Source organism: Mchenga conophoros, linkage group LG17 (assembly GCF_057382185.1).
Source record: "Mchenga conophoros isolate Kocher_MC1m ecotype Shallow Benthic linkage group LG17, M_conophoros_male_GT1.1, whole genome shotgun sequence".
NCBI classification, from domain to species: Eukaryota; Metazoa; Chordata; class Actinopteri; order Cichliformes; family Cichlidae; genus Mchenga; species Mchenga conophoros.
Window position 1 is genome coordinate 34,838,566 of NC_140542.1, and position 23,898 is coordinate 34,862,463.

The window sequence follows — 23,898 nt, forward strand, 5'->3', positions numbered from 1 at the left end:
TTTGGCAGCTTGAGTTTTGTTTTAATTTTTTTGTTTTTTCAAAGGTGGCTTCACACCAGAAGAGATCAAATCTGTGTTTTTCCGAACCATTGATCTCGGTCACACGACGGGGTAATGGGCTGGAGCGGTGACCCCTGCAGCGGCGACCCCTGCAGCAACGACCGCACTGAACCTACTGAGTTGAACTGTGGACTTTCATTAGAAAGTAACCATCTCACGTTCAATTGCTAACTTGCTTGGAAGGGATTCAAACCTTATGGCACCTCTATTACACGGCCCACAAGATTGCCTCATTGGCACACACATGAGATAAAATTGTCAGCCTATCCAGATCTCATCAGCATACGGTGGTGGATGTTCATTTCCCATTCGACCTGCTTCAGGTGCTAACTGACGTGAATAATAAACAGATACGGAGCCTCTCGTCTCACGGTGTGAGGCTTCTACACAGATTGGCATGTGTTCCAAAATGAGTAATCGTAAGTGAAAGACAGAAGGAGACAGACAGAGAGGAGCATGCTAACAAACACTGATGAGAAGGTAATGTACTAGAAAGAAAATTGAAATTTAATGATGATGACAGGGAAAATTGGCCAGCTCACGTTGGCTCCATTTGCCAGGATCGGTGCTGCAAAAGTTCTTTTTATTGTGCCTTTTTTTTTTTTTCTTTCTTACAGTGGCACAATTTGCAATCACCTTGAGCTGGTCTGTTTTTTACACTTATTTATTTTTTGCTTTGCATCTGTGTGGACACTTGTCAGTCCGTTCTCCAATCTGGTGTCAAATCTTGCCTTCGAACTGCACGTGTCATCATCTATAAAAGTTTTAGCCACATCAGGAACAGAAAGAGACAGGGGCTGAGTGAGGAAGAGGAGTGGGTATATAAAGGATTGAGGCAAAAGAAGACTTGAGCCCTGTCTCTCATAATTGAAGTCTTATTCACTCACTCCCACATAACCTGTCAATTTTTATCGCCTCACTGCAGCTGTTCAAACTGCCAACCATCTATAATTACCACTCTAAAAATACATGATGCTGACCAAATAATCACAAACCAGCTTAAAACCTTTGTCTGATGTTTCTGGGCCCCAAAGCACTTATGTAGATGATCATGGGCCATATCATTTAATGCTCCTCCACCTAAAACCAAAGAGCCATTGTTCTCATGGAGCAAACAGTGAATGTTTGTGTCAGAGATACTGAGACCCCATGTGTGGTCATCTGAATGACACTGTTGGATTGTGCGCATCCCCAAAATGGATAAAACTCACCCAACAGCTCCGATGAGTATTTAACAGTATAACAGTTATAATTTTATGCAGGTTTTCAAATACAGCTATACTGGTAAACAAGTAAAAACACCCAGTGTGCACATTGCAAGCTTTTTGGAAGGATGGATAACCCAAGCAAGTTTTAAGTATCCTGGGATCTTGTTAATGAGTGATGGGAAGGTGGAGCGACAGGTGGAAGTGTGTATTGCTGCAATATCAGCAGTAATGCGGGCACTGTACCAGATTGCTGTGGTGAACAGAGAGCTGATCTGGAGGTCAAAATTCTCCCTGAGGTCTGCACTCGCCCGGCTGAGAGGAGACAGCAGGATAGACGCAGGACTATATTGCTCATTTGGTCTGGGAGTGTCCCACAATCCCCTAGGATGAACCTGCTATACTGCTAGGAAAAAGGGTGCCTGGAAAACCCTCCTCAGCCTGCTACCAAAGCAAGCCAACTTCGGATGAGGGGAAGAAAATGGACATTTATTTAGAAACTTCCAGCAGGATCATGAGGAGACTTGTAGAGTTAATATGTTAGGGTGCCGTTATAATTATGGGGATCCACATTTGATAAATATTCAAGAGGTGAATTTAAGGGTTTCAAGTATGAACAGACTTTTAAGTACTTTTATTACACCATAAAAAGTCACACACAGACTGAGCCTCAGAATGAAGGGACAAGACTGAGGGACGTGTGTATATATTACAATTATAGCAACAGTAAAACAGTATAATTGCTAGACTGTTTTAGTATGGTTGATGGGTTCTCCTATGAACATTTACCAGCATATGCTATCGCCACCTGTTTGTTTATTTAGAGGCTCTAAAGCACCCTTCATCCTTCTTTTAGTACCCACAGCTTGCCAGCACAAGCAACCATAAGCCAGGACACACTTAGCTCCTCCACTGATATATTAGCAATCACTGATGATTGAAGTGACAGTGACTGACATATTACCTACCCCTAGTGTCTATGTAAAAGAAGGAAGGTAAACAGTTGAGGTAACCTAAGCTAGGCCTGTAGAAGCCTGATGCACAGTCCTTTGAGAGGAAACCCAAGAGGAGAAGAGGGAAGGAAGTATTCTCCATAAGGCCAGTAGGAAACTTGCTGTTTATACCTCCTTTGCTGCTGCTCTTCTCTGGGGGAAATCTCAATTGCTTCAAATGTATTTCTGTGCTGATATTTTTACAGAAGTCATATCCTGATATTATAGCAAGTTATATTTTACCACCATAAAACAGAAGAAAATGAACAGTTTGCTAATTATAGTTTTTGAGAGGTATATAAATAGCAGACTTGTCTTAGCCAAACACAAGTTTTAAGCAAAAACATTACAATAAAACAGCAGCCTGGGCAGGACGGAGGAAGGGAAACATGAGCACGAAGCATTACGTCAGTGACTTTAGGAATAAAATTCTTGCTTATGGTGTCTTTTAATGATGCAATCTACACAAGATAGCATGCTCATTTAAGCTCTTCCAGAGCATAAGCTAGTTAGGAAAGACACCCTTCCCCCTCACTGCAAATGTTTTTTTCAACACCTTACCAGGTACCAAAGCTTTGTGATCGTTGTTCCATGGTGCTGGACTGGCTATCAGGTTTTTATGTCATAATAACATAATTATAGGTGATGATGACTGAACAAAGTTCAAAGGAGAAAACAAGCGGATCAGATCAGACTAAGAGCAAGGATCACTTCTCTTAAATCAAAGTGCCAGAGAGCTTTTAATAGCTTTGTTCAAATGTCTGCCATAAGGTCTGGAAAACTGAGTGGTGACATTTAAAAAAAAAAAAGGAAAGAAAACAAGGAACATGTCCTGTTAACAGCTTAACGCACCACACAAATATCTGGTAATGTCCTCAAAACCAAATCCTAAAAGTGCTTCTGTCAGACTGTCCCCAATCTGGGAGTCATTTAGTTAAAAGTAGAGACTTTAACTCAGAGTTAAAAACAGTAGGAACCCTACCCATGTGCCAAAGGTTGTAAAAGCAAAATGCTCATGCATACAATATAATCTAATATTAAAATTAACCCAAATGCTCCCTATATATTACAAAAAGAAATATCTTGTAAAATTGATCTGCATCTGCAACAACTCATGCAATGTGGTCAAAAACATTTATTGGTAATTATTATGTGTGTAAATGGTCCTTTGGGGAAATGTAGTTTTTGAATGCCACAAGCTTGGGCATCCATCTCTTAGTCACTTAACACAGGTAATAATCCAACAAGGCTGGACACTAGAATATCAAACACAGTACTACATGAATGTTAACTTATTAGACAACAAGTTAAAATCAAAAAGCTTATGTGGATATTAGATGAAGGTTCTTCTGACTGCTCCCTTATTTCCACAGAGGTTGCAACAGTGGATGGATCCATAGGTTTCATTTGACACAGATCTTATGCCAGATGCGCTTCCTGATGCAAACATGCCAATTATCCATGCTTGGGACCGGTGATGTGCCAAAAAGTAATAATCTGCCACAAAGTGATTCCCAATGTTTCTGGTTTTTTTTAAATTTTTTTATTATCTAATACATTTGCTCACATTGCAAAATAGGCTCTACTTAGCATGACTTATTAAGGCATTATACATAAAATGAAGAAATGACCTGTTCTTCAAGTATCTCTATGGCTCTGACTTGTTGTCCCTACCATTGTGATCTACATTATAATCAATTGGGTCCTTTATGGCCACTTAAAATATCTTTATAGAACCGTTTTGTTATATTCATTCAAATTGCTGCTCTCCTCTTGGCCAGAACGCCTCTGAAAAAGACATTTTTAATGTCAATGATAATGTTTACGTGATTAATGTCACTTTGCTAAGAACTGATTACAGCTTTAATATTGTGAAAGGTATCTATGTTCTGGCTCATAATGGCATCTAATCATTCATGAGAGATTTGTTTGACATGTATTTGACAGATTACAGGCCAACAAGTAATTTACAACAGTTTTTCGCAAGCACTGGAAATCACTTTTTGGCACAACACCTGGCACCAGGAGTACACTAGCTTGTGACTCACAATTAATGGTAATTGCTAGGAGTTAGGTGGCTAACATTAATATGTGTGCCAGCAAGGTTAACGTTTTCGATAACTGTTCAATACTTCACCATTGTTGAAACGGGAGCTTTTATGGCCTCTTGATATTAGCAGTGTGTCACTATAAAGAAGCCAAAGAGCCGTCAAGACACCTTGGTGGAAACACGTATTGTTACAACATCTTGTTAACAGTGTGTTTTGGCCTTGGTTCTTAAAGCAGAGGAAGTCCTTCAGGCTTTTATGAAGTGTACTAGACAAAGCAACGGATGTCTTGCTTTGCAGCACTCCGTAGAGGACATGCAGTCCTAAAGGAAGCAACTAAAAAGAGACCATAAATGATTCTCTCTTTTTACTCCATTCTTGTTACAACTCTTCCTCCGTAAACAATCTTGATTCAGAGTGGAGCCGACCACAGTTTATTATGTGCTTGTTTTGTAAGCTGCTCTTGGATGCCACATGTAAGAGCTGTGGACATGCTTCTCAGTGGTTTTACTTGCTATTCTTGGATTACTATTGTGTTTGTGTAGAAGAAAACCTATAATAGACTGCAGCAGACAGAGAGGTGTCGACAATATTTTAAAAATATATTTTTCTTCTTATGTCGCTCTCCCTCTCTTTACACATTTCCCTGCCTCTGTAATTGAAGTGAGATCAAACACAGCCCACAGCTTGGCTGGATTACAGCAGCCTCAGATTTATAGTCAAACTGTACTGACGGACAAGTCTTTAAAAAACGAAAATAAAAAATGAAAGAATTTTTCCATTTTTTTCTATTATTCTCACAACATCTACACTGAACCATCACAGTTTATCCACCTTGTGAACAATGTTATCAACCAGACAGAGCTAACAGGTGGCTGGATCTTCAAGCACGCACAACGCTGCTGACTGACATTTTGGCTGACAATTGAGGCTGTTGAAGACAGCTCGGCCTGTCATACACCCAGGCTGCGCTACCGCTGGATCGCATGCAAGCAGCAGACCGTCTGTCGATCTTTGCTCGGCCTTCAGGGAGGTAACATCTGCGTTAAAGGGTGCCATCAGTCTCATCTTTGCCTGATGTCTAAATACTGTGCAATGTTGCATGTCACTGGCACTTCCATAGACAAAAGTTAAGTTACTGACCAACATGTTTAACAGGCATGAAAGGAAGAGTCCATTTTGCTTTTGTAATGAGAAACTGCCTTTGTCAGAGTGAAATTAAAGGCGACAGAGTAGGGTTTCTTACCCATGCATAGATTTTTCTACAAAAAATGAAAAAAAAGAAAGAAAACAATAGTTGGAGAGAACAACCTGCACCATGGAGCAAAACAATAACCATCTGAAAAACAAGCCTGTGGCTAAGATCGTGTCTGAACTCACGCCACAGGAAAGGCCAGACACAAAAACAGGGGCAGAACTCTGGCAGACGCCTGGCTTTTACTGAAATGGCTCTGTAGTCTGCAAGCTCTGGCAAAGCAGAAGCAGACACACAAACCAGACAAGCAAGTAAAAGGCAGAGAAACCATTTTTATTTTTTTTATTTTTTTTGCCTGTCCCGTTTGGCTCTTTTTTGTTGTCTAAAGGCAAAGAAAGATGCCCAACGGATTTACTTTACCAAATTGACCATCCCAGCCTTGCCGTAATGGTCCATTTGATTCACCTTTTATTGTTTATTTTATTTTCACTTACTGAATACGGGACAGATTTGACTGGGGGAAAGAAGGGGAGAAAGAAAGAGGGAAAGAGAAACAGCTGAGAAGAGGGACGGGGGAGAAGGGCAAAAAACAAAAAACAACAGAATGAGCAGAAAGAAAAATAAAAGAAATAAAAAATGCATATATCAATCACCTGGATCACCTGCTGAGAAAGAAAAAAAGAAAACAAGCAGAAGAGAACAAGAGTAATAGAATAAACAGCATCACAATGATATATGGGAATATGACAGTAAATACTAAATATTAAACATTATTGTGCAGCACATAAGATCAACAGAACACAGTGTGCTTTGAGGTAGGAGCCAAAAAGGGTGTAGTTTGTGGGTGTGATCACCCGTGTGTACACCTGTGAGCATGGACGCGCTTGTTTTTTTAAAAGGTTCCTTCATGTAATGATCTGCTAGAGGGTGTGGGGGGGCCACAGCCCCGTCCTCCAGGGCATGAAGCAGGTATGGAGGAGATCAAAACTCCAGACATCCAGAGGCACCCAGAACACAAGAGACCAAGGAAGACCAACAGAGGGGCAGCCGCGCCACTGTCCCAGAAAGAGCTGAGGAGAGTCCCAGATGAGGGCTCACTCAGCAGCCGCGGAGCAGAAGCCAGGGGGAGTTGCAGTGACGCGCCCGTGAGCTCCGCCGGCAGCCAGCCGTGCCTGAGTGACCGAGCCCCAGGCCGAGAGGCCGGGGGCACCCCACCTCCGAAGTGGCCCGAGCGAGCCCCAGGCTCCAGGCCCCGATAAGCGGCCGCCAAGGAGTGAGCCGGTGTGTACCTGGACGCCCATCCCCGGACACAAAGAACCACCAACGCACCGACACCTGAGGGAGTCCGCCACCGGCAGGGGAAGTGGTGGTAGGGGGAGATAGGCCTCCAAACCTTGGAGGGCCTGAGATGTCCCCAGAGAGGTGGCGCCTGACACCCAACCTGACATATAGACACAGAAATACAGGCACACACAGATACAAACATCCATTCCCACCCTCATGCTCTCATATGCACTTACTCCACACTCAACCAACGTGGAGACAGACATAAAGAGACGCTGTACACACGATCACACTCCCCAAGCGTACTCTACAAACCGGGTCTAGGTACCCTTGCCCCTGGAGGGGGAACTGCACCCAGACCCAGGTGGTATTACCCTTTTCCCTGCGGTGGGGGGAGGCAGACCGCCCCGACTCCGCAGCAGCAGGGAGGCCCCACACTCCAGACCGCAGTCGGACGGCCAACTCCTCCTCCTAGCCCCCCCACTCCAGCAGGTCGCAGAGAACGGGGGTGAGAGAAGACTCCAAACCTCCCTCCACCCGCTCATTGTAGTGTTGATGCATGTGTGTTCTAAGGTGCATTTAAAACCCAGGAGGGCATGGAGCTACCTGCCAGAGAGCAGCAGGTAAGCGCATGGTCCCTCCTGCTAGCCCTCAATGTCTACGTGTATTTAACCTTGAGAGGTGGGCAACGACGCCAGGGGTGGGGTGTACACCCTGATGGTACTTTGGATTCCGTGCCCACCCCCAAGACCCTATATGTATGTGTAATGAGAGTGTGAGTAATGTGAATGTCTAAGTTGTGGGATAAAATTGAGGCAGACAGAAGGGGACAAAGGGGGGGGGGGTAGCCTCCTCTGCACCCTGGTGACATACCCCTACTCCAAGGCCCTGCATGTGTGGGTGGTTGTGGTGGAGCGGGAAGAGGGAGGCAGCTGGAGATGGGGAGGGAAGGAAGGGAGGGGCAGGTGACCCCTCCCTGGGGCCAGCTCCCCCGCTGACCCCAGTAGGCACCCCCATACTCCGCGACCCGCCAGGGAAAGGGGGCCCAGGCCCATCCAGACCAGGGCCCAGTGCAGCAGCGCCTCCCGGCCCCACAGAGCCCGGGACAGTCCACCCAACCCCACCACAGAGAAAACTGCACCCACCCCACCATCCACTCATCTTCCAGACTACATAAGACAATAAACACCCAGGCTGAGATCTTCCTCCACCTCTCCTGTATCTCCCCCTCCTGCAGAGAGAGCTCCCGAGGAGAGGAAAGCTCCTGCAAGATGTGACAATCTCCCCCACCAGTTGAAGAGCCCCCCAGGCGGCTCGATGCACCGGCGGCACCCTGCTCCAGGGGTGGGCCCCCATGCACCCACCCGCCCACAACCCCGGCAACACACCAACCAGGCAACACATCAACTAGCAGGTGGCCAGAAATCAAACAGCTTCTCGTTGTGTTATGCTGCCATACAGTGTAGTGACACACCTAGGGTCCACCTAGCTAGCCAAACTTGCTAGTATTAGCTGACAACAGCACAGCACACCAAGCAAAGTCAGGTGCACCTGTCCGGATCTAATCAGTCAATCACATGGCAGTAAGTAGTGTATTTAGGCATGTGGACACAGTCAGGACGAGCTGCTGAAGTTCAAACTGAGCGTCAGAAAGGAGAAGAAAGGTTACTCAAGTAACTTTGAACATAGCATGATTGCTGGTGACAGATGGACTGGTCTGAGTATTTCAGAAACTACTGATTTACTGGGATTTTCCAACACAAACATCTCTAGGGTTTACAGAGAATGGTCTGTCCAGTGAGCAACAGTTCTCTGTGAGAAAATGCCTCGGCGTAAGAGGTTTGAGAATGACCAGACTTCTGACAGATAGGCAACAGTAAGTCAAATAACCACTCGTTGCAAACAGGGTACGCAGAAGAGAATCTCTGAATGCAAAACATGTAAAATGTTGAAGCAGCAGAAGATCACACCAGGTACTGATTCTGTGGGCTAAGATCATGAAACAGTGGCTGCAGCTAACCAAAATTGGAGAAAAAAAAGAAAACTAAACGTGCTGCCCTGTCCTAATGTCTGCTGCAACATTCAAATGGTGGTTTTATTACCTTCCTTTCACCCAATTGTAGATTTCTGACTGCTCTGAGCAATAAGGAGGAAAAAATATGAAGGAAGGAAGCAAGCTAGTGTGAGGTGGTGTGTATAAGGATATGTTTCAGAATCAGAGCACAGTGTGCTGCCCTGAGGTTGCCTATGATGTAAGAATGCCCCCTCTGATTTATACACACAGACAAGTGCTCAGACTGTAAATAAAAAGGCACACATACGCACACTCATGCACCCACCATTACCGTGCATACACTTGGCAGCTACTGAGACAACATGCAATTACCAATGGGCTAGCACGTGCCCACACACACAGTATGTATATGTTGGTAGAGGCTTTGTGCAGCCACGTCAGCAGCAGAGAAAGCCATCTTAAGCTCTTCACTGAAGCCTATTTGCAGCATCAGCACATACTGTGTCCCAAAAAAAAAAAAAGTAAAGATGCATTATGTAGATGAACAGCTAGCAGCTACGTACCTGGTACTTTGGCAAATTGTTGTCCTTTTTTTTAAATTTGTTAATCAGTTGTATTAAAATTGATATGAACACAAATGTTTGTAGAAATGTTAGTTTAATCCATTGCAAAAGGAGATGTTTGAGTCTAGACTCCATCAGGGGACCAATTCACTTCTCGCTCTTTTTCTTTTTATTTCAAAAATGGAAATATTAAAATAAAAAGCACCCAGAGACAACTCATACTGTGAATTGGTTCTGCAGAAACAAAACTGAATGGACCTGAACTGTAATTCTAAGTTTTCACCAGGATGAAACTGTACAAGAGTAGAGGGAGCTGTGGGTATTTTCGGTCTGGGTGCATCTTTAAGAGGGACATGTAGTGCTTATTCAATTGTTTCTAATGACAATGCCTCATTGGTAGATAAGCTACACGCACCAACAGTGCAATGAAGCACTGTGTGTCTTTTCTGTTGCAAGCTTTCACCCCCCCCCCCCCCCCCCAGGTCCTAAAGAGGGGAGAAATGTCCTTTGACTAGACAGACACTGACCTATGACCTAGCTGTCCAATCACTTTGGAGAAATGAAGGACAAACATCACCTGTGTGAACCAACTTGTAGCTGTATAACAATGGAAAACTTATTCTGCAACTCTCCAAATATTCCCACATATCAACTGACACCCCAGGATTACCACAAGAATTATATCATTACAGCACTGTTTGGGAGAACGTTTTGTTTGCTGTGGATCTGCAGCAGCAGTTAGACAGTACTCATATCACTGACAGGGGATGTTCTGTATTAAAGCAATCCAAGTTTCTTAGTTTTAAAAAAGAAAAAGGAATAATTATTATGTCCTCAAAGTTAAGTGTTATCAATACATTTCATCTATGTTTTATCTAATGATATAACATTATATTTATAACATACCAACACTGTCACTAAATGTCATAAATGCTGCCATAAGATGGAGTCTGTCTGCTATCACTCTGCAATTGAATGGGATTAAGTTGGCAATTTTGCAAGCAATCCGTTTGCGATAATACAGCAATTGACTGATAAATCATTTAAAAAATATATATATATATCACACACACCTTTTGCCGTCTGCATAGACTGAAATTCACATTTTGGCTAAACAAGCTTTGCAGAAATTGCTGTCAGGCAGTGGAAAGCTCGGGTTTGCTGTCCAAGTCCAACATGACATGAAAAAAATGAAAGAATGAAAAAAAAGTTTTTTTCCTATTGCCTACAAACTGTGCATGAGAATCAGAATTCAAATCTTAAAAAATAAAATTAAATAACATAAAAACAAATAATAATAATAATAATAATAATAATAATAATAAGGGGAGGATTACTGAATGAGCCTACTTCCTTTTGAATGCCTCTCTCTTACTGCAACTGCCTGAAATGATCCCAGTGCTGCTATAAAACTATGGAAAGTATGCAGGGCCATCTACACAGAGCACTCCCCACTAAAACAATCGCTGTCCTTCTGATATGATCTGATAGTCACAGTAAAAACCCAGGGACACTGATACTGGAGGAGAACAGGCAATGAATGATGGGGCTTAGTGACAGATTAAACCCTACCTGCTTACTTAACAGAGACGGGGGAGAGAGGACACATGCAGGCCTTTCTGGGGGGGGGGGCTTTCACATGTCCTTTAAGAAACGTTTTGCTGTGTCGCTGATTTTAAATGCCACATTTTACTTGCAGTGACCACCAGAAACATTACTGATAAACTTTTGAGTCTTCAGCCCAAACTGACAAAGCAAAATATTCTGATTTAAAAAAAAAAAAGAAACAAAAAAAACCCCAAAAACTGTTAGACTTTGTTAATTAAAAACAGGCAAATTCAAATCATATCTAATTAAGAGAAGAAATACTGTATTGAGGCATTGTGGCATTAAATAGAAAAGATTTTCTATTATTAGAAAATCTCACTGAGTCTAATTATAGTCTTTATCTATCTCACATGCACAGTCCCAAAATTCAGTTGTGTAACAGGGTCTTTTTTTCCCCCCACTACGTCAATCAAACTAGGGCACGGTTTGGTGCCCAAAGGCTTCACACTCCCATTCAATGGCTGTGGTCAAATAAACTCCATTCACAGAGATGACCAAGCCATCAATATTACTATTGATCAGCTCATTTAATAATCAATTGTTTCTACTCTGACTATGTGGCTCTCACATCTGAGAGAAAACAAACCGCGACAATCGACAAATGATGACTAAGTGATGCATCAAAACTGTGTCTGTGGCCTTTTTAGCAAATTGAAGAGCAACCTGTATCTGCTGCCTTTATACAGATCCATCTCCAGTCTACTTTTTTTAAGCCACTGCAGGGTCGATAAATGCCACCATTAGAAAGAAACATAATTTAACATTAACCAAAAATCAATTAAGTAATTATATATAATAATTTTTTCCACGAGCTTGAAAGCAACACCACACACTTTTAGAATATGCCACAACAAATCTCAAAAATTAAGTGATTTGTCTCTGGAAATGTGTGTTTGTGTTTTGTCTTCCCTCTTTTTGAAATGCTAAAAATAGCAGCAGCTCCCTGTGGGGAAGGTATAATTACATCAAAAGCACACAGTAGGGGGTGGTGCTGCTCTATTTTTGAATAAACCCATTATGGGGGTCGATGATCTATGTTTAATTAGGATTGTGGAGCAATTTCTTCATTGGTTATTAGGCTGGATTTGTCTTTATAAATTAATCCGACTAACAACAAAACCTGCACAGCAGCAAACAACATGAAATATGAGGAAAGCTGGTGTTTAAAGCTACTCTAAGAAGGAGGTTTTTTCCACATATATCGCCTATGCAAATAATTATCATATGACTCTAGTTTCCCCGAGCTATAGGTAACATTTTAGCATCATTCAGCTTATTGTTTGGGTTTTACACCCTGGAGTTTTGCCATTTTAGTCAATGATTGCTAAAAGACCACAAATCAAATACTAAAACACAACTGTGAAGAGGGCTGTCTGTTCAAACAGTACTATTCAAACAGCAGTTTGTTAGCAATACCATCTTTACATGATGTGCCTGACTTAACTAAGTAAAGAACATTACTTCTGCTCATATCAATGAAATTTCCTTAGCTCAAATGTAATAAAGTGTACATCTAGAAGTGGATTTATACATCCATTATCCAGCTCCAAGGTGATTCAAGCTTTAGCAGCCATTGTCTCTCTCTGCCAAGAGTTGGTGGTTTTGTCTAACTAATAGGAAGCTGGATAGACAGATGGGTGTGTAGGGGCTCATTTCAGGCTTTGTGAAGGCCTTTTGTGAGGCAGCACTTTTTGAGCACAATGTTGTTCCTTTGTTCACTTGCAATGCTCAAGCACAGAGCATTCGCTGTATTGCTGGGAGGTGCAACCAGAAATGTACACTACTTATTTTGTTTTTGTTAGTTTAAATTAGTGCTGTAACAAAAGGAGATTTTCATTTTGATATTACTGTATGATCAGCAAAATAACAATATTTTCACAGAATCAACAGAAAATTAAAGGGAAGTAGTGGTTTCATGTCTTTAAGCATGCCTGGGTTCTTCGGCACAGCCTGAACTCTCTTAGAAAGCTTTCTTCTAAGATCCCACGCTGCTTCAATAATGGTGAGGTCTGGGCTTTGCTGAGGCCAATCCATCACTGATGGTACATTTTTCTACCCAGCATAGACAGTTTGTTTGGAATCACTGTCATGGTGAAAAATCAAGCATCTATAGACATTCGCTGTTATACCACTTTCCTGATCTCTGCTGTACATATTAATGATGATTTGAACCAAAACGTTCAAAAATCTGGATTCATCACTCCACAAGAACTGCTGCCACTGATTTTCAGTCCAGTTCCAGGGTAATTTGGTATACCTTTGTGTCTTTTCTCAGTTTCCCTTCATTAAAAATGGCTTGTTCACAGACACCCTTCAGCTAAGACCATTTCTGACGAGCATTCAATAAAGAGCAGCTTGATCAACTAAATGACCAGATCTCAGATAGTTCTGCCCTCCATGGCAAGATACGCCAAGTTTTTGAACAACAGCTTTTTGGGAACCACCTTGTTGGTGCAAAATACTACTTTATGCCTGTCAAACGTTTTCATCTTTGGTATTTTCAGTTAAAGAACTGGAACAAGTGAAGTGTTTTGTCAGTTATGTGTAGACAACAATGGTTCATCCCTTGAGTTAGGTTCCTTTTTTATGCTTGAATGATTCATGGGTCAGTGTTAAGTGGCTTAAAGACAGACAAAAAAATTCCAATGAGAATTGTCATCTGAAACTCAGTGAAAAAGTAGCTAATGTGTAAACAAAGAACAATTGTTCAATATCTCTTTAAAGGTGACAAGAAAGTCTGGCTTTCTTGCAATAATATATCAAGAAACGACAGGTGACTCGGACATTTTTTTTTAAACCACTACAGTTCCTTATACTACTGCTTCTTATAACAGAATTAAAATAAAAATAACAAAATAAAAACACTAAATAACAAAAACAGACTCTTGGATTCAATGTTTATATTGTTAGTTTGCCTCCCCCCCCCCCTTCTCTTTAAAACTAACTAAATCATACAGCATAGAAAGCTCCCAAATTTAGTGATGAAGCCTCTCTCAGCTCCTAACAGGTTGTTTTTGTCTAGCCAACATTATCCAGCATGCCCCTGTGGTGTAATTTTGAAAACATACAATTATAGGTGTTACAAAGTGTCTAACATGGTGTTTGTTCTGTTACAGTTTTACTTGTATGTGACTGACTGCAGTGTTAAAGTTAGAACCATAAGTAAGAACGTTTACATAGTCGACAATATTACAGATTTCTGTTTTCCAGAGCCACAAGAACCTTGCATAATTTATATCGTATGGGGAAATTGAAACAAGCACAGCCCAACACCATTTTCTTCTCATGCTTGGCGACTTGTCTGTTAATGTCCACAGATTCTCATGTGTACTCAGCATTGTAGGCTGGAGGTCGCACATACACACACACACACACACAAACAAAAAGCCTGGGCTCCCTCGCTGGTTCAACAGTAACTAAAGTAAGGGGTTTAAAATTTCACACTATGCTGGTTGTTTATGAACATGGGTTCCAGGAAAAGTGAGTGCTCTTCTTTTCCCTTCATTATGTTCACTCCTCTGTGCCAAGGATCTGAGGCTTGTAAAAAGCCTATTGATGGAAAGATGTGTAACTCAATCAGCTGTACATGCTCAGTGATACCAAGCTGGGATGACAAGGCAGGAAATGAGTTTCAACTGGGGAGTTGCAGATGTGTATGTGTGGGTGGTACACTCATTAGGAGGGATGCAAAGACTCTTAAAGTGCCAGTCTCAAACCAGACCCACAGGCAAGAAAAGGGGAAAACCTTCATGAATTGTCCACGACAGGCGTTCAGATCCCATCTACTGAGCACTAGATGTCAAGGCCAGTAAAGTCAGCATCATGTGCCAGTGGAAGGTGATACATGTAGGTACAACCTAATTTAGAAATGAATGTGTGCTGTAAGAACAGCAGGAGACTGGGAGGTAAAATGCAAGCGATCAGTGATTTTTTTTTTCCCTCCCCAATCTGACAGCTGACCCTTAATGCCAAGGTAACCCTGTATAACCACTGTGCTAAAATGTCACAGACAGTCTACCCTGATAATGTGTTCTCATCCCAGGGTGCAAAATACTGCCATTTCACCAGCAGGCACTGCATCACATACAGGCACAGCTGAATGGCTCTCTTATACAGGTGGGCAAACTTTTGTGCCTGTAAGATGGTGGGAAGTTTCAAACTTGGCAGAGAGTGCTGTCCCATTCAGGAACTTTAAGTGCTGCAATTTGTTTAGTTTTCACTTGCCAATTAGTTCCCCTTTCCATTAAAGAAACATTAGACATCCATTGTGTTTATCTATTGTGTTTATTCTTTATAATAACCAGAGACACCGACAGCATTTGGATTGTTGGCCTATAATTTGTATTTTTGTGCTACCACCAGCCTCACAATAGGCTGGAATTTTCCTGTGCCAAACCAGATTTACTTTACAACAAAGAGGAAGTATGTTAGCAAATTGCACAAATAAACCCAGAAGCTTACGCTTGATTTCGCTTCAGCTCTTTATATGTTATTAGGTTGCCCTTCCCCGCAGCTGGCTGAAGGACCAACGGCACAAGCTAAAGTATCACACAGTTTGTGATCCGGCCACCGCTGATCATAAACACCTACAACGCGTAAACGATGGTCTGCAAAGCTGTCCACACAACCACCACAAAACCATCTTTTACCCATAAGACCATAAGCAGCCTGTGTCCCTACCAAATGTTGGCTGTACAACCGCATAGTTCTATCAAGCAGTGTAGCCACTGCCCGCAGAACAGGTATCCATTGAGGGACTGCCAACAGAAACAAAGAACGCATTCACAGATTCTCTTTCTATGTGGCTGTAGATACACTGAATCTTTAACAATGCCTCTAGGTAGTGAACCTAGTTATTTCTTCTATGTTGATGGCTGTTGCTAGATTACAAAGAAAAGTAATACTACCTACTTCATGACAGTACTACATAATACCATTCAGCATTGCTAGAGGGCCAAAAACTAGTAGATGTTAAGGGTTCAATTTGTTACTTTACTGGGGAAGAGTGCACCTTGAGCATATTCTTTTTTCTTCTGGTCTCTGCCCCAAATTCAGAGGCTGCAAGGCATCTTTCAACTGGTTGCTTCATTTAGGTTCCTCAGCCTGGACAGCTTTGCCACATTCGTGAAAAACAATAATCCAAATTAGTTGATTCTGTAATCATTTTTCCCAAAAGCAAGTATGTGAGTGTGGGTATGGAGAAGACCTCAGGACTAACTGTTTATAAAGATTTTTACATTATGCCCACTCTATTCTATTACATTTATTACAGCTCACAGTTTTGTCTAATGTTTGCTTGACTTCACCTCTCAGCCAGTCCACAGTTAATGGAAGTACAGCAAGAGTTGTGTGTATTCATACGTGAATAAAACACTATATAAATAAAGCTGGTTGTGGCATTTTACTTTAATGCATTACATAATGAAAGCAGCCATTATTTATCAATTGCACAACTGGGATTTAATGACCAGGCTGCTGGTTAGTTTTATTTAGTGTTGAGAATATTGTAACAAATATGTTGACCACGTGACCACCTTTTCAGTGTGAAAATTCTGATTCTTATTTTATCCATCCATGCATGCAGCCCTACAGCAGAGCAGCCGCTACAACGACCAATCTGGACAGCGATGAAGGGCTAACTATTTGGCAACTTGGAGCGAGAGAAACTGTAACTGGTGTAAAGTACTAACAGTCCATTTCCTGATTTGGCCCGAGTGCCATGGATAAAGATGGTTAGGCAGGCATGATCTCACACATAGTGGTGCTGGGATTCGCGCTGGGAAAAGGTCTTGTGCTGTACGGGAACACCAAGACTGTGAGAAAGTGAGACACGGCGTGAAAGCTAAATAATAAAAAACGACAGAGGAAGCGGTATCCTGCGGTGTGGGTAGTTTGTAACTCAGACTGTTTTGGGGGTTATTTTAAGAAGTCTGCTGATCCACTGTTTGGAAAGTATTGTTGAGCAGGCTGACATGAGGCACACAGCCTGAGCAGAACCAGAGGGGAGATGGAGCAAAAATAAAAAGTGGTGTGACATGGTAATTTGAGCAAGAGGAGAGTGAGAGCACCAGAGAAAGATCAGATAAATCCGGGGGTTTCACTCATAGGCCATTAAAAAGAGCGATAAACCTCAGCTAAGTGCACTGAGGGCAAAGCTGGCCAAATATACACCCTCTACCATGAGTGGAAGAGGCAGTTCAGACTTGCCAAATCACACAACAGTACCATTCAGTTCCTATAAGCATTTATTTTGAGATATATTACTTGGTCTCTTGCCTGGAAGTATTTCACAGTAATCCACAGATATAGCTCTTTGATCTTTTAAGTTAGTATTACATACACATACAACCAATCAGGCTTACCAGTGACTAACTGATTAATCAATCATTTACATTCAAGCTATGCACTCAAACACACACATTAAAACCCCAACCACTTACTACAGCCATTAAAGCTCTACCCAGGTCTGATTAACTAGTGGATCCCATGCAGGCCTGCCTGGGCCTCTCCACCACTCCTTACAACTGGGTTTGTTCTTTTTAAGACAGTCCACTCTACTGTCTTAAAAAGGGGCCAGGAACTTTCCCACTAAGGCAAGCCTTCAAACTACCATGAGGTTCAAGGTCTGGGCACGGGCTGTCGATCATTCTTAATGCTTCTCCGGTGACCTCTGACAATGCGTTAAAGCTTGCTGGGACCTCACAACTCCTGTGAGCTTTTTAGTCCTGTCATAGAGTTTCCAAATCAGCATTTAAAGGCACTTGTGAAGCTGGGAAGCTGTCACGTTGTTAGACAGATATAAAAATGACAGTAGAAATACGGCTCTTTGTGCTGTATCTGTAGTAGAGACGTGCTAGCCAACAAAAAGATAATTTTAGCAATTAATTTGTATTAAATTCAAGACTCAATAGTTCATGTCAAAGTGGAACCATAACAGTTTTCTTTTAAGGAGTCGCCAGCAAAAAGTAAAACTGTATTTATGAAGCGCCTTTCAAGATGCTCATATTAAACATGCCCAAAGTTTCAGATAATAAGGTCAAGGTGTGTTCAAGTAACCACAGGCTTCAGACTGCTCTAAATATTAAGGGTCAGATTCTGTTTCAACATTCGGCTCAGTATGAAGTCAGAGAGATAGCTGTGAGCACATCAGCCCTACTTTCAAACCTTCTGTTTTGGAGGGAGAGCCAATCAGAAGAAGGTTGGCAAATTGATGTGCTGCACCATGGCCCAGTATAAGATAAATAAGGATTATTTTGAACTTTGACTCATTCTACTAGAGTCCAAAAAGAATAGAGTTGGCAATGAGCTCAATAAGGTCTGAGCCAAGAGTCTAGCCAGTATATCAGTGGGGCCCATGTATAGGCCGATATTAGCTCCTTACCGATATATTGGTACTGGTATTTATAGCAGTCAAAATATAAAAATTAAGTAATAAAATAGATGTGAGAAAGATGTACACGTGTGTGTGTGTGTGTGTGTGTGTGTGTGTGTGTGTGTGTGTGTGTGTGTGTGTGTGTGTGTGTGTGTCTGCCACAAATACAACCAGCAGAGTCGAGCAGAGCATATTGTAACCCTTGACTTTTGACAATAAAACTGCATTGTTATGTTATCTTAATAGTGACTCATAAATAACACGCACAACAAAATGTTAGGGAAATCTGTTTGTGTTTTTGTGCATTTCAAAAAATGTAATAAAAATTGTCCGATATTAGATATTTAAATAACTAAATATCTATCTCAAAAAATTTTTATCTGTCAGGGTCTACAAGTTTATCTGAAGAGGGGACTTGAATAAATATATTTATTCCTATAATCTATTTGATGAATACAAAAGTAGGGGTAGGACATAATTCAACTTCTATCCCTTAGGAAGTGCATGTGATCACCACAATGCAGGCACTCCCCCACACACAGACCAGCTCAGTTGCTGAGGTGACTCACCAATCAGAGGGCGCAGGGGAAGGACAGTGACACATTCGCCTTTGTAGCTGAGAACAGTCACGGGGAGATGAAGATCAATGTGCTTGCATGAAGATGGCCACGCTGAGAAACCACAGAGCAGCCACCTCATATCCTTCACCAGATGACTTGGAACAATCACGAGAGCATGGAAGGAACTGATGAGGAAACAGGCTGCGCAATCTTTAGCTCAGCTGGCTTCAGCACATCGTACTAGCTCCCTGCTTCATCTCACCATATTGACACCTGCATGAAACTGATCACAACAATAGTGCCTTTTACAGAGCAAGCTGGTGTAAATATAGTTACAATTAATGAGTTAATGAGTGGCATTAGAGTGGAAACCTATAGCACCATCAACACGTGGCAACAACAACTTGGGCTGATTTTTGACTCTTGTGAAACACAACCCCACCTTCAAAATTGTTTTCGTCCTGAGCCACATGTCACTAAGCCTGTTAACCAGTGAGCACTACCAGGAACATCAGCTTAGTAGGTGATATAACATTACAACAGAGAGGAATGTTCCTGGTAGATCCTGCTGTTCTGTGAAATCATTTACCGTAATTGTCGGGCTATAAGCCGCTACTTTTTGCACAAGCTTTGAACCCTGCGGCTTTTAGTCAGGTGCGGCTTTTCTATGGATTGTCCATGATTTTTGTCATATCGTAAGACTATTTGTTTTATTTGTTCCGCTGTTGTACGGCACTACGTTGCCTGGCGGAAGGGCATGTGATCTGACACACAGTATCGGGGTTCAAGAGTGGTATGTTGGTCACATGTCCATCCGCCAGGCAACATAGTGTTGTACAAGTAGCGCGAAAAACAAACTTCAAAGTAGCGCTACCCGTTCAGCAGGAGACGTGGATGATGAGCGCCGATAAACTTGCGAAAAGCAAGTTATGCTCAACTCCACCAGTGGAATCTGACAGCGTGGAAAAGTTTGAAAACATCCATGATCACCAACGGATTTCGAAGGGCTGGACTGCTGCATGATGGAGAGGAGGACACCGCCACGGCCCTTCTGAGGGTGTTCGACACTGACACTGACAACGAGGATTTGTTTGGTTTTGAAAGTGACAACAAAGGAAAGAAGCTGAGAGTGGATGACGAAGCCATCCTGAGCCTGTTCGTATCCGACACTGGAGAAGAGGACTTTGGTGGTTTTAGTGCGCAGGAAGAAGAGAAAGATGGTGGTGAATGACTGACTTTTCTTCTTGTTAAAGCCGTGTCACTGCACCTGAGCCTAAAAGGTAGTCCGGATCCATTTTTCTGGTGTGCTGTAGGTTATTGTTATGTACTACATTTGTTACTCATTTATGAAGCACAGTACATGTTTCGTTCCATTACCGCTACTTGTACATATACCTAAAAAGTTATGCAAATATGTACCCATAACTTGTTATTCAAAATATTAATAAAAGGGGTGTGTCTCCAAACAGCCATCTCTTTCCTGACAATTCCCTTTGTGCATATTCTCTTACATATGATAAGTCAACATTGAAACACCTGCGGCTTTTAGTCAGGTGCGGCTAATGTATGTACAAAACAGGATTTTCCCCTGATTTTAGCTTGTGCGGCTAATATTCAGGTGCGCTTTGTAGTCCGGGAAATACGGTAATAACATCACTATGCATGCTTCCCATAAACCTGTTAGGAAGTGCAATCCCTGCCAAATCAGGCAGGTGACACTACTGACCAAGTATGCAGCTACAAAAATGTCTGCCTGCCACACGAGTCTCGCACAGCAAACGTGATAGCAGCTAGGCCCGCTTCTTGAAGTACTCCGCAGCTGGAGCCTTCACCCAGAACTTCCCAGAGGCTGGAGATATTCAAGCCAAGCTGGACGGGTTACAATCACACTCATCACTGACTCAGAAAGCTTACATCTGGGCTCACCTACAACAGCAAGCTGGCCTTTTAATCCCCTCATGTGGTGACATGATAGAGGCAAGGATTAAAAGCCAGCCAGCCAGCCATCCAGCCAGTCAGTCAACACCACTGCCCTGCCTGGCTGCGTACTTGCATCATCGTCCCCAGTGCTTCACTTAGCTTTTACTGCAACTGGGGAAGGACAGTTCAGCAGATGCTCGAGGCCAGGCTGTGGTCATATAAATCTATAATGCAGTACCATTACTCCTGCTATACTTCATCTATAAATAGGCTGCAGGCAACCTTCTGTGAATAAACAAAAATACTGAAAAACAGTTGATCAGACCAATACAGTTCCAACACACTGCAGAAATTTACATAACAGGCAGACTTCAGCCCTAAAAGTGTTCAGGATGGCGTTCATCCTCAACTCAAGCTTTCTGGACTCTCTGCATCCCATGAACTTGAAACAAGACAACACACTTGCAATGAAAATTCAAAGACAGACATACATTTTAATCACACAAGCTAAGCCATAACAACAGGATATAAAGATCAACATATAATGATCAGATATTTAATAGAGTGCCTGCACTGATATTTGAAGGAAATATTGGTAAAGAGTTAACAAGTGTGACCAAAATGTTTACTTTCAAATAAAATTTTTTTTAAAAAGCACTATTTTAAGTAAATTTTCACAACTACTTCTCCCCTTAATCAACAGTCTGTACCTTGCACCTGCATTCAAACTTGGCCTCCTCAGTAGCACAGATGTGGCTGTTGCTTTCCCATAGCTCTGGCTGCGCTTCCCCCTGCAAGCCCGGTGTTTCCGACTGCTCATTCTCTTCTAGATGCCGGCTCGCTTTGACAGTCTGAGGTACTTGAAGCCATCTGCTCTGTGCTGCGCACTCCATTCTCTCACGTTACTACCAAACATTTGGCTAAAGGGTCTTTAAGCTGGGTTTCCTTCGGGGTTTGGTTTAATAGGATAGGATCACTGACGTAGTACAGGGTGTGGGTGGGGAGTGCATCCCACCCGACTTGTCCTTTCACCGGGTTTCACCCAATTTCTAGGCTTTCTGAAGCCAAAAAAAAAAAACACTAAAGTGGCATGTGTATTAGTGCAACAGCTGACCACTACTTATAAAGTCCACTACAAAGATAACAGGATATGCAACTGTTAATAAAGCTCTTGCAATCATTTTCTTATCAAATAAAAAAAAAAAGTCCTTTCCTTGAACGTTGCCCTTCTTCTGTCCTAAAAAAGACCTTGTAAGGAGCAGAGCGATAAGACAACCACAGCTAAACAGTGCCTAAATCCACCTAAGGTATCAATTATAGGTGTTACAGACTCAAAGAGGTTTATTTTTATAAACCAGGTCACAGGGGTTACACATCACTGACTACTGTTACAGCCAAGTTAGACCACACACCTGCATAAATTTGACTAAACTAAAACGGCATGTCTGTTTTACAGGCAGTGAACTGTGAATAGTTTTAACATAATAATCTGAGGTCAAGCAAGGGTCATGAAGTTCCACAGAAGGACACCCAAGTGTCAATAATCAGAGCTTCTTCAAAAATAAGAAAGATGTGTGCCACAATTAAACTATGACTGAAAAGACCATATCCGAAAAATGTAAGCGGTCTGTGTTTTGCGTTTGTCACGTTTATGCTCAAGATAATGTGACACAAATATACACAAACCTACAAAAGCATGTGGGACCTCATGCTATGAGAGAGCTTTTAAATACCCAGTATCAGCACAACTTGTGAGAACAGTTGGATACTGTCGCCCACCTCCTGAGTCCTAAATATTTCACTTAAATGTCAGCCTTAGTGAAAACGGGTATGAGAAAAAGAATAACATTCCTTCCCTTGTGTTATAAGCAGTGAAAAGCATCATTTAAACCGTCAACGGCCGCCGCCGATTCAGCTTTGGTGCCAGCTAGCCTGTTAGCATCGTCACACAATGCCAGCTTTCCCAGCAAGCTCGCGCTGCGGCGAGGTCCTCAGTGGTGGTCCAGCAACAGCGAGATATACAAAAGCACTTATGTGGAGGGGAGAAAAATGCCGCCTGTCTTACCTTTTTCATGCGAGGAGCCTCGGCAACGGTTCCGTCCCGGTTGACAAACGCCTCCCCGCCGTTCTGCTGCGGGTCCGAGCGTTTCATAGACGACGCTTGAGGCATCTTCGCCGGGTTTGGGGTGAGCAAGCCCGTGCCTCCTTCCCCGGCTTTCGCGGAAGGCTCCGCGATAGGGGACACGGCAGCCGCGGAACCGGCCTCGTGCGGGTCGTTTCTGGGGAGGTTCTTGCCTTCCGACGTGGGTGTCACCGGGGATTCAGCCGGCAGGTCTTTGCCGGTGGGGACGTCTTTGAGTTCGACCTCTGCCATTTTCGCTGCCACAACCTGGACTGACATCGCTGCAGTTTCTCAAAGTCCTTTTTCCAGCACGATAGCGAGTCAAGCGGATGTGAGCGGAGGAGCCACGACGGCCAAATGCATTGTGGCTCTTGTAGTTCCACTAAGTAGCTCAATGGCCCACAGGACACTTCTCACACCACTTATTCGTTCATGAGTAACGTTTTATTCGACGTCAATACATGCAGCAAAAGAACAATATCGTTACTTATTATTATAATACATTTAAATTAGCTAAAAAGAGAGTCCTAATAGACATTGAGACCACATTTCCCAATAGAGATAGCCGGGTTGTTAAATACACTCTGGGAAATGCAGTTTTTAATAAAAAGAGGACGACAATAAACTACATAACAAACGTGAGCTTTGCAGATAATGCGGTTTCAAGAGACAATCTCATAAAATGCACACTTAGATCTTTTTTGTGAAAAATAATCAAATTTCTTTCTAAAATAAAATATTTACAACGTACAAAATCCACTACTGGTGGTGGTCAGAGGGCCCGGTTGCGCCAGTGTTCGGCAGCCTTGCCTCTGTCAGTGCGCCCCAGGGTGGCTGTGGCTACAATGTAGCTTGCCATCACCAGTGTGTGAATGGGTGCATGACTGGATGCGTAAAGCGCTTTGGGGTCTTTAGGGACTAGTAAAGCGCTATACAATTACAGGCCATTTACCAT

General features: G+C 42.5%; 1 protein-coding gene across 3 annotated transcripts in view; it reads right to left on the minus strand.

Annotated features, from left to right (window-relative positions):
- The window catches only part of ahcyl2b (adenosylhomocysteinase like 2b), a 49,418-nt gene extending 26,111 nt beyond the window's left edge, over positions 1–23,307 (minus strand). The window contains exon 1 of one of the 3 annotated variants that reach the window (XM_085250775.1): positions 22,887–23,304. In XM_085250775.1, the coding sequence (XP_085106901.1) occupies positions 22,887–23,222 (336 nt within the window). In that variant the 5' untranslated portion in view covers positions 23,223–23,304. Of the gene's footprint in view, positions 1–21,531; positions 21,771–22,886 lie in introns of those variants that run through there. The other 2 variants (XM_085250777.1, XM_085250776.1) reach the window with 2 other exon arrangements.
- Positions 23,308–23,898: the final 591 nt, after the last annotated feature.